The sequence below is a fragment of the Sminthopsis crassicaudata genome, chromosome 6, assembly GCF_048593235.1.
Source record: "Sminthopsis crassicaudata isolate SCR6 chromosome 6, ASM4859323v1, whole genome shotgun sequence".
NCBI classification, from domain to species: domain Eukaryota; kingdom Metazoa; phylum Chordata; class Mammalia; order Dasyuromorphia; family Dasyuridae; genus Sminthopsis; species Sminthopsis crassicaudata.
The window spans coordinates 183,359,828-183,377,561 of NC_133622.1; the positions used below are offsets into that span (position 1 = coordinate 183,359,828).

Below are 17,734 nucleotides of genomic sequence, written 5' to 3' on the forward strand. Positions count from 1 at the left end.
GAGAGGGAAGAAAGTGAGCCTAACTCATCAGAATTGGCTCAAAGAGGAAATAGCATACATATGCAATAGGGGTACAGAAATCTATCTTATCCAATAGGAAAATAGGAGGGGAATGGGATATGGGATATGAGGAGAGAAGGGTGATGAAAAACAGGGCATATTGGGCAAGGAAGTGGTCAGTACCAAAATACTTTTGAGGAGGGACATGATGAAAGGAGAGAATAAATAGCAGGAAATATGGTTAGCAATAGTAATTACAAAAAGAATTTTGAAGCAAGTTTCTCTGATAAGGCCTCATTTCTCAAACATAGAGGGAACTGAGTCAAACATAAAAAATAACCATGGCCCAATTGCTAAATGATCAAATGATATGATCTGTGCTCAAAGGGCTACAAATTCATGCACATCATTTAATCTAACAACATTATGACTTGGTATGACTGCCAAGAGAGATTTGGGGGGAAAAGGGAAAATGACCTGGATGTACAAAAGTTATCTACAGCAGCAAAGCAGCAATCTTCTTAGGGCAAAAAAAATGAAAATTGAAGGGATGCCCATCAATTGCGGAATAACTCAATTAAAAGCGTTTATGATGGAATATTATTATTTTATGGGAAATGATGAATAGGGTGATCTGAGGGGAAAAAAAACCTGAGAAGTCCTCCATGAATTCAAAGTGAAATATAGTGTATACAAAGTACTAGCAATGTTCTGGGATGACCAACTGTTAATGACTTTGCTATTGACAGCAGAACAATCATCCATGACTACTATTCTGAAGGACTTATGATGAAAAATCCTATCGACAGCCAGACAAGGAACTGATTGTGTCTGAATACAGACTGAGCATTCTCTTTGTGTCTCCATTTTAATTTTTCTTGAGGGTTTTTATTTTCATTAAGTTGCAAGATCTATTTTTTTTAATAACTTGACTTTTATGGAAATATTTTGAATAACTTTACAAGTGGTTTCTTAATTGTGGGTGAAGATAAGGGAGAGAACAAATTTTTGTTGTTGTTTTGAATATAATTGGGGGAAAATATTAAATAAATAAAACAAAAAAGAGTAAGGCAAAAAAAGGAAAAAATCCTTTACAAATAGCCATTTAATATTAAATAGTCTTTAATCTTCACAACAACCTTAGGATGCATGGGCTATCATTTATATAAATGGGGAAACTGAGGCTGAGTGGATAAATGTCTTGACCCGAGTAATAGCCATTAAGTGTTTGAGGTTGGATTGGAAATCGATTTTCCTGACACCAAGTCAGGTGCTCTACCCTCTTTGCCAACTATGTCTCTGCTGTTAGGAACCCTACTGACAGCCAGTAGTCTCAAATTATCATGTACATTCTTAATCATTTACATGTTCTATATTTCTGTTCTTTCCCCTATCACTGAGGACAGGAGTAATTTTCATTGTGACTTCATATCACCAGAATCTAAAACCCTTTGCTATATGGTAAATGCTTAATAAACATCTACTGAATTATCTTGAATTAGATTTCAAGACATCGTGGAGCCTAAAAGAATTTCACATCTCATCCCTACAAAATGTTAGGAATCTCTGACATGTGATAAACCAAAGAAAGCAACTCCAACAAAATTATTCAAATAGGGTAATTTTATTAATAATACACATGGGTGTGTCACGCCAAGGGGCGCCAGTCCATATCTACACCACATAAGACATTAGGAGAATTAAATAGAAAGGCAGAAAGTTCAAATGAAGCAACTAGAAAATGATGTCAATGGGGCCTCCATTTCAACCTTTAAAAAAACAAAGCTTTTTTTCCATGTTTTCCATGAATTAAATACACTGAGAAATAGTTAAAAGAATATATTTACAGTCAATCATCATGGGCACTGCCAACATAGTCAATAAAAAAAAAATAAACCAAAAAATTCTTTTCATGTTCCTTGCTTGTTTCTTTTACAGAGAATTTTAAATACGATTTTGCTTTTAGAAAATACAATAAGGAAATAATTACATTCTTAATATGAGAACATTATTTTACAACATATAAGCATGGTCAATTAATTTTGAAAGTGTCTAGAAATGAAAAAAGTGGTGCTGAATGAAATGTTAATAATCTCTTTCTTGGTTAGAAAAGTTGACACACAATTATCCTAATTAAAAAAAAATATCCACCAGCTTTGGTCCCTCAAAATTATGGTCTCATGATCCATGTTTAAAAAATATTTTCCATGATCAAAACATACCTGACAGCATCATGGCATCTGTGTATAGAAATGTGAATAGTTTCAGAAGTAGAGGTTTGTAACTATTTTAGGCAAAGGTGTTCAAAGTTATATATACTCAAGGACAATTTCCTATTTTAAAGAGACAGCTTTCCTGGCTAAAAAAGGATTTCCTCTTTTTCACATGGATTCTCCTAATACAAACAGACAGATTGTATTACTGGGAGATAAGAATTCGGCCCAACAAACATCAGCAAGTTTATTTCACAGTCTGGATGGACACAGTCTTTCAAGAAGGTCTTAAACAAAGCTCAAGTTACTCCTTCCAAACTGTGCCATGAATTGGAAATACTTAACATTTTTATCAAAAATTAGATGTCAGCAAATAGTCCATATGATGATAGACCCATCTTAAACTATATCTGAAAATGTAGGAAAATGCTACTTAAAAGCTAGCATGATTTTTGTCTGTTAATGGTGAGGTACCAGGTCTAACAGTGAATGAGAGAATAGAAATTTAATAGAACATTCTTCCTAGATGTGTTTTATTACAATTAATGGCTATTAAGTGCATGTTTTCATTATATTATTTGATCCCAAATGAATATAAATTAAATATGTAGTCATGACACCAATTTTCTGAGACTATAACTTCATTTTTGGATTGGAAACAGACATCAATCACTATGATCTGACGATGTCAATACCTTAATTTAGAGTTTCTCATCATGACCATATGTAGATGGGTTGCCCTAAATACTGCCAGGTAATCAACATCCAGTAGGTCCCATTTACAACTTCTACTATAAAGTATAAAGCAGGAAATGGTTTTTCTGCTAATCTGAGATGGACTAAAAAAAAGAAATGAAACTCAACCATCTCCAAGTGCTCTCCTGGGGAGGTCTTATATTAATTTCAGCCATTTGTTAACCATAGAACCTTTCTTAACTCTTTTAGAAGTTAGCAACTCATTTTTTCTTTCTCCAAAACAATTTCCCAAGTCACATGGAATATGTGATTGAAAGTTAGATGACCCAAGTTCCAGGTCTGTCCTCAACTTCCTCATCAGGAGAGAAGAAGCATTAATATTTGCCCTAGTTATACTCAAAAAGCTCAAAATACTCAAAAAGAAATGTTTTTTGTAAACTGTAAGAATAAGGACTATCCTCATTAAATCTTCATTATTAATGGATGGATTTTATTTTGGGAAACACCCAGAAATCATTTTGTACAATACAGATTGAATAAGGATTGTTTCTGGTTGAAGAAGAGATGGCATTGTAAAATACTAAGAATGAGTTTATTCCATGGTTCTCATATCATCTGTGAAGGAAGGACATTGCAGCAGAGGCTAGAGCACTAGACTCTTAAGAAATGTTCCTTGATCTGATGGAATGTAAACTTCTTGAAGACAAGTGCTATTCAATTTTTAGCAGTGCCTAGTACAGAAGATAATTAATAAATGCTTTTTGATTAATTGATTAAGCCTGTTGTCTCCCAAGGTAGTCACACTAAACTAGATAAACCTCTTGTGGTATTTCCTTTCTCTTATTTGGCAATCATACTTCCTACCCTACAGCTACAGGAGGATTTCCCTAGCTTTCCAGGAATAGGGAAAACTTTCAGATTTGGCAACCTGTATCTGGATAGATTTAAGCCCTCCATGTAGATGATGATGAAAGGAAACCCTTTGGATTTTCTATTGAACACTCCACATAGCAGCTGTGTTGGATTTTTCTTGAGATCATGACATCCAAAAATATAGTTGAGGGTAGATCTTGAGAGAAGATGGTTCCTCACCAATATAGTCAAAAGAAGGAAAATGGGCATTTCGAGTATAGAGTTTCAAAGTACAAGTATGTTGCTGAGCAGGACAATGTCACCAGCCAGGTAAGGTTGGCCACCTGACTCCTTTCCTAAGAGTGGATTTTTAACTGCTGATATTACCAGTCAGGTGTGGGCTCCACTGCTCCACCAAAAATGTGAGTCCCACCTGTGATTTGAAGAAACATTTTTAACATATTTGGGAAGGACAATGCCAGTGTAAGATAAAATCTAGGAAAAACCGGTTTACTATTCCTAGATCATCCTCCATAGGGGCTCCAAAAAGCCCACTGGGCTCACTTCTGCCCTTAAGATGCCAAGATGGCTAGCAAAAGGGTAAAATGTGGACCACATTTGGGAGGGTGTGTGTCAATGGAAGTGAAATCACCTTCTAAATTCTGACAAGAAGCCTAATTTGCATTTTAAATATGTACAGATATAAATTAAAAACAATATTTATTGAAAATATACAAATAAATAACTTACTTTGAAGCAAAATGCCTAAACTTATTTTCTAATCAAACTTTTTTTATTCTTAAATATTAAGGGGAACACTGGGTATCACTCATCAGGTGATATCCCATGGATATGTGCTTTTTTTATGGGGTGGCTCATTTAAAGTGGGCTCCATTGAACATAGCATAGTTTTGAGTGGATTTTTTTTAAAGTGGGCCACCCACTTTAAAGTGTTCACAACTGAAAATGGATTTCAAAGAAAAAAATTAGATTGGGAGTCAGCAGACTTGGGGACATTCCTGGCTCTGTCAAAAACCAGATATGTGACTTTTGGTAAGTCACTCTTCCAAGCCTCAATAAAATGAGAGGATTGAATTAGAGCAGTAGTTCTTAATCTTTTCTGTCACAGACTCTTTTAACAGTCTAGTGAAGCCTTTGGACTCCTCCTCAGAATAATATTTTTAAATACATAAAGTAAAATGCATAGGATTGTAAAATAAAATAACTATATGGAAATACAGTTATCAACTAAAAAAAAAAAAAAACACACACACACACACACACACAAGGAAGGTCATGGACCCTAAGTTAAGAACTCCTGGATGAAAGATCCTTGAGGTCCATTCTAGCTCTAACATTCTATGATTCCATGTTGGCATTTTGTCACCATGTTATCAAGACTGTTACATGCTAGAATTATCAGCACCATAATAATAAAAGGAATGGGATTAAGGATATAGTTTTATTGATTTCTTTGTAACTAGAGATATTAGGTTAAAAACAATCAGAACTTTGAATTGTGTGCCTGGAGAAGGCTGCCAATCACAAGAATAGAGAGCGGAGAATGGTCCAGTGCCCTTGATGACTAACTCTGCTGATGACTTAAAAGGTAGTGAGCTCTCCATCACTAGATATCTTCAAACAGAAGATCATAGATTAGAGGCTGAATTAGCTTTAACCCTGAGGTCCAGAGAAGGGAAGTAATTTGCATAAAAATCACCTAGTACTAAGTAAAAAACCTGGAATTTGAACTCAGATTCTCTGATATCAAGTCCAGAACTCTTTAATTGATACTGATGGGGTGGTCATCCTCTGTGAAGGGGAATCCTGCTTCAGAAGGAAGGCAGTTCAGAATCTGAAGTTCCCTTGCAAATTCAAAGTCTACTCTTCTGGGATTTGTCCTAAAGATTATAAAATCTTAGGAATTTCAAATTAATCACTAATTTTATCATGCCCAGTTTGTATTTTTAAAAATTAAAAAAAAAACATTTGTTCTTGTTGAACTAGGTATACTATTAGTTAACCTTCAAAAGAAGGAAATCTGTTGTCGACTGAACTGCTTCCCTTTAAGGGATAGTTTTCACATTTCTGCAGGGATACAAAATGGGCATGGCTTTGGTTAACTGACAATGGACAAATTTCTCAACAGCTCTTCCTCCCCTTACCCTAGTCATCCAATAGAAAAAAATTCCTTTAGCACTTTCCTTTAGTCACTAAAGTTTCAAGCTCACATAACCATCCTCTTCTCTTTTAGAGAAATTGCTCTTCAAAATCTGTAGGATATGGATCCTATCATTTAGCTCTACCATTTTATGGGAATTTTTTAGGGGTTCAAAAGTAACAAACATTGATGTCAATTTTCTGAACAATTTCTTAACATTTATTCGAGCCAAATTTTGATAAACCAGAATGCTAGAGGTACTAATTAATGGCTATTCTGAATAACTAAGTCAAGGACTACTTGTGTTTTGACCTTTGATGTTAAAAATTTTTTCTAAAACTTCAGCATCTCCTTTCCCATTTTAGCACAGATTCCTCCTCTGTAAAATGAGGAGTTTGGGTAATAGGATTTCTCAAGCCCCTTTCAGCTCCGAAATGGATAGGATCCGAGAATTAGAACTGGAAAGAACAATACCAAAAAAATTATTCCATTCCATCCAATCTTTTCATTACAGATGAGAAAACTGAGTCCCAGAACTTTGGCCAAAATTACAGGTTAGTAGTATGATCAGAATTTGAACTCCATACCCATTGTTCTTTCCACAACATTATAAGTGATTTATACCCCCGATTATCTCAATCAGAATCATGATTTTTAATATTAATTCTCCTTCCATTGACAGTACAAGACTGAGTTCAATATGTGCTGACCTTGTAGCATTCTTCGAATAAATATTTGATATCAGCTTGTTTTCTTCACCAACTCATTCAAGCAATATTTGCTGAGTACCTACTATGTGCATTTAAGAACTATGTAAGAAAAAGGAATGACACTCAAGTCCCTTCCCTTTCATTGTTTGATTAATTCTCATAAAACTCCCAGCTCACTGAAGTGCCTCACTATATTCACTTTTAGGGAGAAAGAGCTGGCCTGTTCATAGTAGGGTGTATTTTTATAGTGGACTTTGCCTGGTTAGTCAGTCAACATATTACCCTTTTCCCAAAAGAGATAATTCAGGACAATGACACTATTGGTACCTTAGGGAGCTAAAGGAGGCAACAATATAGGAAAGAAAACAATGGATTAGGAGGTAGAAAATCTCAGTTCTAGTTTACATCAGCCTTTTAGTAGCTATATGATCTTGCTTCCATTTTCTTGGATGGACTCAGTTTCCTTCACTGTAAAATGGGGGATGTCCTTTCCAGTTTTCACAGTCTATTTCCTGAGTAATCTTCCTACTGGTATATTAAGAGAAATCAAGTTCTCAGATCTGCCATCTTTTCTACCATTGTTAGCCCTTTTCTCTCTTTGATGCAATAACCCCACCTCCCTCTCCACAAAAATAAAATTAAATAAAAAAAAATTTAACTGTGGAAAATAACATCATCTTAAAAGACCAATAAGCCTGCTGCTGGGGAGGAAAAAAAAACACAGCCAAGTCTGGCACCACATTAAGGCTCTAGATCAATAAATCAAAGAGAAGAGCCTGGAAGTGTCCCAAACCTACTTTCTTCCCAGGGTCAGAACTCATCAAAAGATTGATCCAACCAAATCCATCAGGGCTGATAAGCTGTGACATTTGCAACTTCATCAGGTAGTAAATCAAACTTGCTTCTCTTCTGTCAGAATTACTCCTAGTGACAAGCTCTTGGGGACAGGGAATATGGAAAAGATAAAGATTTGAGAGACAGGAAAGAGAGAGAAAAGGAATATGGGGGCGGGGCAGAGGAGGTCAAACTAATGAATCAAAGAATTAATAGCACTTTGCTGCCTTTCAAAAGCAGTACAAAATACAAACTATGATACAAAAGATCTCTGAAGATGCCAAGTGCTTTTAGAAAAACACACACATATACAATACACAATAAAGAGAAACATTATTTGTTTTTAAAAATGCAGCTAAAAATGGCAGCTTTTCATGTCCCAGTGAGAAAAGCATCTGTCCAAAGGTGGGGAAGAAATAGGAAAGAGAGGAAGAATTGTTTCACATCACAGTTATTTCATTCCAAAATCTCTAATGACTAGAGGGAAAGGGCATGATAAGGGTGGGGAAGGGGGAGGAGAGGGATCTCCTGAACCAGACATTCAGCTCATGCCAGCAGTCCTATCACATTGATCAACATGCTTCCTGACGCTCTTTTTCAAATAAGATCATCCATGATGGATCGGATCCTGGCTCTGCCCAAACCTAGAGCCATCCGCACTTGAGGAAGTCCTACAATAAAACTCCCCCAGATACCAATCCAAGAATTTTGCCTGGAGCCCATCCAGCTTCACTCCTGTGATCCGGTTCAATTTGAGCCAAGGCAGTTTAAAAGTCATTATTTAATTATTTTAAAAGACATAACCTTTTCCATTACAATTCTTTTGCTCCTTTTCTGTAAATTATTGTTGTTCTTTTTTTTTTCTTCCCAAGGGTACTTTGTGTGTGTGTGTGTGTGTGTGTGATTTTTTTTGTCTTCTTCTTTTAACAAACTTGGAAATGAGTGTCAAAAGTAAATAATTATTTTTAAAAGGGCACCATATACAGTAGAAAGATACAGGTGGAGCGAGAGTCTAGTTACTGGCACCTGAGCAGAATTATAAAATCTCTGATGCTATACTGCTTGACGTCATGTTTAGAGTTGAGTCTCCTGTCATCTGAGTCTTGGTTGGTAAGGCCTTCTAGAAGGTGTGTACTTTTTCCACCATTCTATTTATGTCCCATTTTTCAATTCCCATTCCTAGAAAAATAAACAGAAAGAGTGAAATAAACAAAAAGACTTGGGCAGAGATCATCATTCCAAGAATTATACATACATACATACATACATATATATACAGTAACTGATTTAATCCAGTTCATATTTATTAAGTGACAGCTATTTGTAAGACCCAGTTGTCAGCCATAATTTAAATAATTTTAATGTCTTATGGATGCAATTTAAAAATATTATATTTCCCCAATTACAAGCAAAAACAATTTTTATCCTTCATTTTTTATGACTTTGGCGTTCCAAATTTTCTCCCACACTCTTTCCCTTCCACAATCACTAAGAAGGCAAGCAATTTGATGAGAATTATACATGTGCAGTGATGCAAATCATATTTCTACATTAATCTTGTCGTGAAAGAAAACAGACAAAAAATTCAAACAAAATGATATTATGCTTTGCTCCGTATTCAGATTCCATCATTGTTTCATTTTCTACTATAGAACCTTCAGAATTGTCTTAGATCACTCTATTATTGAGAATAGCTAAGTCTCTCACAGTTGATCATTGAACAATGTTGCTATTATTGTATATAATGTTCTGGTTCTGCTCACTTCACTTTGCATCAGTTCATGTAAATCTTTCCAGGTTTTTCTGAAATCATCCTGCATACTATTACTTTCAGCAAAATAGTATTTCTTTATAACCATACACTCCAATTTGTTCAGCCATTCTTTATAAGTGCATATTTTAAAATATTAATGTCTGCTACCTTACTATCAGCAGATTATTCACTTTTAGAAGTACTACTGACACAAAACAAATCAACACTGACCATGTCTATGCTACACCTCATTCTATAACATTAGTTTATCACTTCTATTAAAAGGAAGGAATTTTTCATCATCAGTTCTTTGGAGCAGAAATTAGTCACTGTGGTGATTAGAATTCTGATGCATCATAAAATTCACTAGTTCAACTAACACTTAAGGCCTATAAACATGGCCTTATATTAATTCAATCACATCCATTGACATTTATTAAGTACCTATTGTGCTTGAGACCATGTGCCAAGCTCTGGGGATATGTAGAAATTCCCAAAATATATAAATTTATATTCTAACATGGGAATAGGAGGTATAACAGAGACAGTCATTTTGTCTACTACATTTGTTAAATACTTACTATGTATGTATTAGCCAGATGTTAGTGCTAAGCTCTGAGATACAAATAAACACAAAACAATACAAAATGTCCTCAAAAAGCCCACAAACCACTGGGGGAGACAACAGGTAAACATCATATATAAACTTAATAGGTCTAGCATAAAATTGGGGAAATAATCTCTGAGAGAAAGTATTTAGATTAAGGAGATCTGGGCAATGCTTTGTGATGAAGATAAAAAGGTAGTAGCATGACCTAGATAGGTATGACAAGGGACAAAGATCCCTTGTAATTGGGGAGGTGAAACAAGGCTTCGTGAAGGATCAGTAGTATCTTAATTGAATATCCTATATGACTGGTAAGAATCAGATTGAGAGGACCATAGTATTCAAAGATGGAAGGTAATTGGAAAGATGATCTAGTCTAATCCAACCATTTTTCCTATTTAATAAGAAAACGGGCCCAAAAGATTAAGAGACTTGGTTATGATCATATAGTTACAAAGCATCAAAGCCAAAATGCAACTACAGATCCTTTGGTCCCAAATCAACTGCTCCTTTCACTAGATCTTAATTGGTTGATTGATTTCTATTGCACTTGTCACTGATGAAAAATAATATGATGCAGCTTCTTTCCTAGGATTTAGATTTCTGTGGGCTAGCATTTCTAGCATTACATAAACCAAAATGTAAAAACTCCCCCACCCCTCTTTGTCCCCCCAAAAAAGTCCCTTTCACTCCTAACCTTAACTATCATACAACATAAGCATGAGAATTGTAGACCATTTAATGCTATCAGACATTCTGATTTAAAGTCCCTTCTTTGTTCCAGATTTTATTCAACTACTATTAGTAGTGGGAGGTAAAGCTGTGTGATAGAGCAATAGATGTGGCATCAAAGAACTTGGTTCAGAATCAGCTTTTCCACTTAATGGGTGGACATGTCCCTGAAATGGAGGAGGGAATGGTGGTAGTCATAGGGAGATTAATGTTCTCTAAAATCTTAGCTTTATGTGATTTTACTTCTTGATCTCATCTACAGAATAGGATAATTGGATAAGTTCCCCTCCAGTTCTGACACTGTGACTGCAATTGTTCTGCAGTTATTAATATATTTTATATACATTATATAATGTATGTTGTTATATATTATATTCTATATAACATATATTAATGTATATAATATACAGTATAGCATGTGCAATATATTATATAAGTATATATCATATATTATATACATTATATTTACACATAACATACATTATATTATATTTATACAATTATCAATATATTTTATATATAACATGCATTCTATTACATATAAAGGTGTATATATAGATAGATAACATTTTATATAATTATTTTATCTGACCCTCACAATAATCCTGTGACATAGGCAAAGCAAATATTATTAGCTCCATTTTATATATGAAAGAAACTGAGGCTGAAAGAGAACTAGTTATCTATCCAAAGCCATAAAGGTACAAAATGCTAGAGTCACGACTCTTCCCATTCTAAATCGGGAGTGCCTTCTATGATACCAAAAAGCCTAAGTGTTATTCTAGGGCTTCAGTCCCGTAGAACTGTGAGAATCTATGATTCTGTGAGCCTTTTCTGTTTGAGTTTCAGTGAGAATTTTATATGGGTGAGAGACATTTACTAGTTTTGAAATGGGAGTATGGAAAAGTTATTTCTCCTCTTTGAGCTGTAAAATGACAGTATTGGATCAGATTACCTCATCTAAGTTTCCTTCCAGCTTTGGAATTCTAAAACCTCATTCAATTCTTTCAACATAAAGTATGATTGAAAGTTCATTGACTTGATAGACATTTATTGAGCTTTATGTGCGAAACTGTGCAAGGACTGAGTACTACAAATATGAAAAATAAGAGTCCTTCTTTCCAAGGAGCTTACAACCTATCACAGGGCTATGACATATACAAAAATAAGAATATGACTTCATAGACCCTCATAAGTCTAATGTGATGGTGACCAAGAAATGGACACCTTTAAGAGTGCTTTGTTTTACTGGCTGAAGTCAGTCTTTCATGAATTGAAGTCACAACAATGAACCCACCTCAGTTTCTGTAGTTTTCTCTGAATCAAAAATTGCCTTGGCAAAAAATGAAATCTAAAAGGAATACCACAAAAGCCTTTTTTTTCCTTTGCTATCAATAACAAGGACTATGTCATAGCAGAGTCTAATTCTAATCTATCTCAGCTAAATGTCACAATTCACTAGAATTATATATACCTTACTAAATATTAGACGAACCACAAAATATGCCAGGTGAAAAGAGTGTGGAGTGCAGTTGAAGATAAGAGCATCAATTCTAATTTCTTTAATACCCTTAACAATACACATGATCTGGAAAGAAGAATTGCAGCTACTATGAATACCAGATGTTCTAGAGATTGTTTATATCTAAAATGATCAGGGAACTTTCCAAGGAAACACATTAGACTCTAGGAATTTTGCCAGTGGTTAACACCCATATTTCTATCCAATAACAACTCCATTGTTCAGGAAAATACATAAATTCAGCCCATTCAGAATGGGCCCCAGTGGTTGTCATGTGAATTATGTTTGTTCTATAGTAAAAATAATGACATCAATTAGAGAGTTTAATAGGGTTAGTGATGTGAAAACTCCAAGGCTGGCATTCATTGGAACAAATTAAATTAATCTGATTTCACCACTAATATAATCATATGTATCATGCTTTACATGAGCAAGTATGTTTTCAATAACTATCATTCTGTACTATTTCTTTTGACATCAACTGGAAATGGTTCTATTGGGAAGTATTTTTTAATCCTTTTCCTTTTCTTTCTTTTTTTCCATATTTTTCTGTCATATAAAAAAGCTGTTAACATAATTAGTGGCCACTTCTCCTATTCCTTGTAATTCCTGCTACAGGAAAGACTAAGGCTGGTGGATTATTTGAACTCAAGAGTTCTGATCTACAGAAGGTGTGTAATTATGTACTCTAAGTTTGGATCAATATGATAGGTCTCCAAGAATAGAGCATCAACAAGCTGCCTAAAGTGGGGAAAACTAGCCTATGTCATAAATGGAGTAGATCACGTCAATGATCTCTCAGGCCAATCAATGTTAGAATTAGACCTATAAATGGCTACTGTACTTTTAACCTGAACAAGTCTTGGACAATCAATTTTCTGTCTCTTGAATCTCTCACTGTTCTTTTCTCTGTGTCTGTCTTACACACACACACACACACACACACACACACAGAGTTGAATAGGTTATCTCCACCTAACCTCATGATTTTTTTTAAATACAGAGAAAGAAATACATAAGGAAGTGGGACGGGGAAAGGGCTAGGATAGAAAAGTGTGAATGGTATCACTACATTTATTTTGTTTCTCCTTTGTAGGTATTTTCCTTACTCTCCCAGAGAAAGCCAAAGAGCTATTTAAGGAAGAAAGTCTTATAGTTGAATACATTTTTTCCCCAAAGAAGTGGCACTATATAAATTAAGAAGCAAAGATTTATCTACTCTCTACTAAACTTAGAGTAGCAAGGTTCTTTTAGATTTCTGAGATGATGCACAGAAAGACAGAAATTGTTTCAAAGTTATAATATTGTCTTTCTCTCACTTTATCTCTTTGAGGATCAGTTTTTCCACTTATGAAATGGGGGTGATAATCATAGGATCATAGATCTACAAATAGGGAGAAATACTTCATTTTCAGATGAGGAATCTAAAAAGTTTGCAGAGGTTAAATGATCCAGATAGAGAGGTCAGGGGGGGTTAGGGATGAACCCAGAACTATTCCTCAAGAACCAAGGATTTTTCCAATGTCTCACATAGTACTTCCTCTTCCTCCTGGGCACTGTGAACAGGAAAGTACCACAAATATAAGGTCTACTTAGATGCTGTTAAAACAAGCAAATAAGATTTTTTAGAGAGATCTGGTAGAGCAAAAAAAGAAAGATCATCTAAAATATTCCTCAAAGACCTCCCCAAATGAGGGACAAAGGAGAAGATAGCATAATTACATCATAGAATCTTTTTGCTGGAAAAGACCTTAGATGTTATTAAGTCCACTCCCTAGCTGAATATGTATTAAGTAGAAAGCAGTCTGGCAGAAATTTGGTTTAGACAAACATCTAATACTATCTCAGTCTCAAATAGATATATGCTTACATATAAAAGTTTACTTTAAAAAAAGTAGAGGAATATAGAAGAAATTATCTTCCATGTCTATAGAATGCAGAGAAGTTCATGACCAAATAAAGATCCCAAAAGACTACAGAAAATATACTGGATAATTTTGATTATATGAATTTTTAAAAGTTTCTGTACAAATAAAACATGCATCTAAGATTAGAAAGGAATTAGGAAGTGATTCAAAATTTTAAAAATAAGAGCTATTTTCCCATTGACAAGTGATAGAAAGGATATGAAAATAGGCAGTTCTTAGAAAAGAAATCCAAGCATTCAATAGACATGAAAAATGTTCCAAATCACAAATAATTAAAGAAAAGAAAATTAAAGCAACTCCAAAGTTTCATCTCATACCATCGCATTGACAAAGTTAACAAAAAAGGAAATGAGAAAGGTTAGAGGGTCTGTGGGAAAATAGGTCCATTTTTATACTGTTGGTGGAGCTGTTTATTAGCCTTGTCATTCTCGAAAGAAATTTGGAAGCATTCCCAAAACATCACTAAGTTTTTATATACTTTAACTCAAATAACTCTATTAGGTTTATACAATGAAAGAAGAGAAGGCTCCATATATAAAAATATTTAAAGTAATATTTTATAGAGAAAAAGAATTAACAAGAGTGCCCATCATTGAGGGATGGCTGAACAAATTATGGCATATGAATGTAATGGAAGTCCATTTCAGAGAAGCCTAAGAAAATTTGGATGAACTGATGTAGAATAAAGTGAAAACAATCAGAACAAGTCAAACAATAGAAATGACATAGTAAAGACAAAATAAAATGACCAACATGATTCTAGAGGAACAGGGATGAAACATGCCACAAATACTCTGATAAAGAGTCTTAAAGGGCAGAATGAGACAATATTTTTGTACAAAATCCATGTGGAAATATATTTTGCTTGACTATGCATATTTACTGCAAGAATTTTATTATTTTTTTTTCTTTATAGGGAGAAGGGTGAGGGTAAGAGGAAGAAAAAATAAATGTTTATGAATTGAAAAAAAAATTTAAGACAAAAATAGTAGAAATTTGGAGAGTCTTACCTAGTACATTAATAATGTTTTATCATTTCAGAGAAAGGAAGGGATCAATCTGCCCAAAGCCACTGAGCTAGTTGGAAAAAGAGCTAAGCCTAGAACCCAAGTATCCAGATTCCCATTTCTCCTCCTACTATGTCATGCCATTTTGATCAATATTTTCACATTACCAGCTTCACAGACATCAAAATAAATAAATAAATATTTATACACAGTTTAGGTCCATGTCATTCTTTGAGTGCAAAATCTCTAACTCCTTGATTCATCTGGAAGTCTACAGGTAACTCAAAGGTCAGAGACTGTGGCCAAATCCTGATGTTTTCTTTCAGATTCTCTGGGGAGCTAGAAGGCTCTATTTTGTCCAATTCTGATGGTTCTGATAAAGTCAGAGGACTCTCACCTTTGCCTTCCTCAGGACATGACCTCGGCAAGGAGAGTTTCCAGATGTCGGTGGGTGTCGCTTCAGAACTGCTGCACTGTTCACTGGCATTGAACATTCAGTGTCGCTGGTATCACAACTTGAGATGGGAGAGTTTTCCAAAGTTCGATGCCTAAAAATTGGAGACTGATAGCACAGAGAATGAAAATCCCACATGAGGCACGGTTTCCTGATGGTTTATATTCTTTCAGGAGCACATTTTATTTTTAATGCAGAAATGGCTCTTGGGAGGCAGCCATGATCCAATTGAAAGAAAAACAGAGTCAGAAGAATTGAACCCGAAACCTAACTACCTACATGACTTTCAGCAAATTCCCTCCTCTCCCTACCTTATTCTCACTAACAATGAAGGACCTGGACTAAATGTTCTCTAAAGACATTTTCATCTCAAAATTTTATGGCACTATGAAAAAAATAAAAATAATAATGCTACATCATTGCTACAATTCTTTCTACTTTCATATATTTTCCTTTATTGTCTATGTAATGCTAGGAAAGAAATCAACTTAAATAAGAAACTAAGCACAATGATAGCTAGGGGTAACAATTATAGAAAATTCAATCACAGAGCATAGAAACGTGAGCTGGAAGTGAACTTGGAGAGCACTTAACTCAATATCCTTGCTTTATAAATAGGGAAAAAGAAATCCAAAGAGTGGCTTGTACAAGATAACTTGAATAGCAAGCAGCAAATCAAGGATCCAAAGTCCTGGCTATACCAATTCAGGGATTTTTCAACTATTCCACATTGAACATATTTCATAGAATTCAGTCATCTTTACTGGTCTTGTATCTATTAAGGATGTATTTAGGATATGTTCTGCTTGTTCATCTTTCTACCTACAATTCACAGAAATATATACCTATATTCAAAGGTATTTGTGAGTGAAAAACTCAAAAGTGAGCCATGACAAAATATATCTTATAGGCCATGGCCACCATGAATACCTGTCACCAATTTCCTCTGCCCTACCCAACATGAGTAATTAATTAATCCCTCTGTAGAAAGTATTCATGATCTTAAGTTTTCCCAAACAAGATCTCCTAGGAATTAAAGGTTCAAACTCTAAAAATATTTCTTTTTATGTATTATTCCTAATGGAATATTTTTTTAAGCACAGGCCCAGGACTCTAAAAAGTTCTTTGTCAGAAGAGTGTTCTAATTAATCATCATTAAGCAGGTACCTCTAAGTTCCTCCAAGAACTCACTGATACTATGGATATGCTTATTTTCATTTATCACCCAGAGTTTCTTTAAACCATGATGAGTTATAGTAGTATTCTGGTGGTGGAAAAGTCATCCCCCCAAACCCTCTCCTTCTCTCTACACATTTGCCCAGGCAAAGATGTCAACTAAGCAAGTCAGTAAATTGATGCTAAATCACATATGTTATCCTAAGGTTCAGAGCTCAAAAAGAAATTAGAGATCATTTAGACCAATCCCTCACTGTACAAATAAGGAAACTGAGGATAAGAGGGTTAAAATGATTTGGATATAGTGAGACAACAAGGATTCATATCTAGATCTTCTGAATCCAAATCTATCACTTTGATCCATGACACCCTGCTAAGATTATACTTTGTAATCACAATGCATATGATTACAAGGTTAAAAAAAAGATATGGGAAAGAGGCACCAATAGGTGATATATAAGTCTCTAATGCTCTAGAACTGCTCTATTCTGGCCATATTGACCCAATAGTGGTTCAGCTATAATTTTATTAGCAGCTGTTCCCAAGAAGGCCCATTGTCCTCCGGTACTGATTGTGGCAAAAGCTAGAGGCAGTGATAGAGATCAAAAGGTAAAGGGGAAAAAAGGATAGGAAATCCAAAAAGAAGAACTAATGAAATGTGAGCGAGTGAGAGGAAAACTAGCCAACATAGCTTAACGCTATCCATCAAAATGGCAACCTGTGGTTTTCAGTTTGGCTTTCATTTCCTCCACTAGAAGAAGAAAAAGTGACAGAGGAGAGATTTGAGAAGACTGACAGTCAAGCTTTCTTTAAAAGACCCACGTGGAAATCCAACATGAAAGTCCAACATGAAAAGCTACTAGAAAAAAATCATTTGCTCTTCTTCATCATAGCCTACATGAGACCATGAAGAAGAGCAAATGATTTTTTAGCTTTCATAAATTACTCTTGAAATTTTTTTCTCTTATTAACTCAGATTTATTGGAGTCTAAATCTAGGATCAGTCTCATAAGAGGTTAAAAAATTATCTATGCATATATGCTATAAAACTGTGACTTATTATTCAAATAGCAAAACAATAAGTATTAT

General features: G+C 34.7%; 1 protein-coding gene across 8 annotated transcripts in view; it reads right to left on the reverse strand.

The window, feature by feature from the left end:
* Nucleotides 1–1,608: 1,608 nt before the first annotated feature.
* Nucleotides 1,609–17,734, reverse strand: part of AFAP1 (actin filament associated protein 1) — a 231,522-nt gene continuing 215,396 nt past the window's right edge. For all 8 annotated transcript variants that reach the window (XM_074274085.1, XM_074274082.1, XM_074274078.1 and 5 more), the window contains 2 exons: nt 15,413–15,577; nt 1,609–8,645 (listed from right to left, as the gene is read on the reverse strand). In XM_074274085.1, coding sequence (XP_074130186.1) covers nt 8,619–8,645; nt 15,413–15,577 — 192 coding nt within the window. In that variant the 3' untranslated portion in view covers nt 1,609–8,618. The remainder of the gene's footprint in view (nt 8,646–15,412; nt 15,578–17,734) is intronic.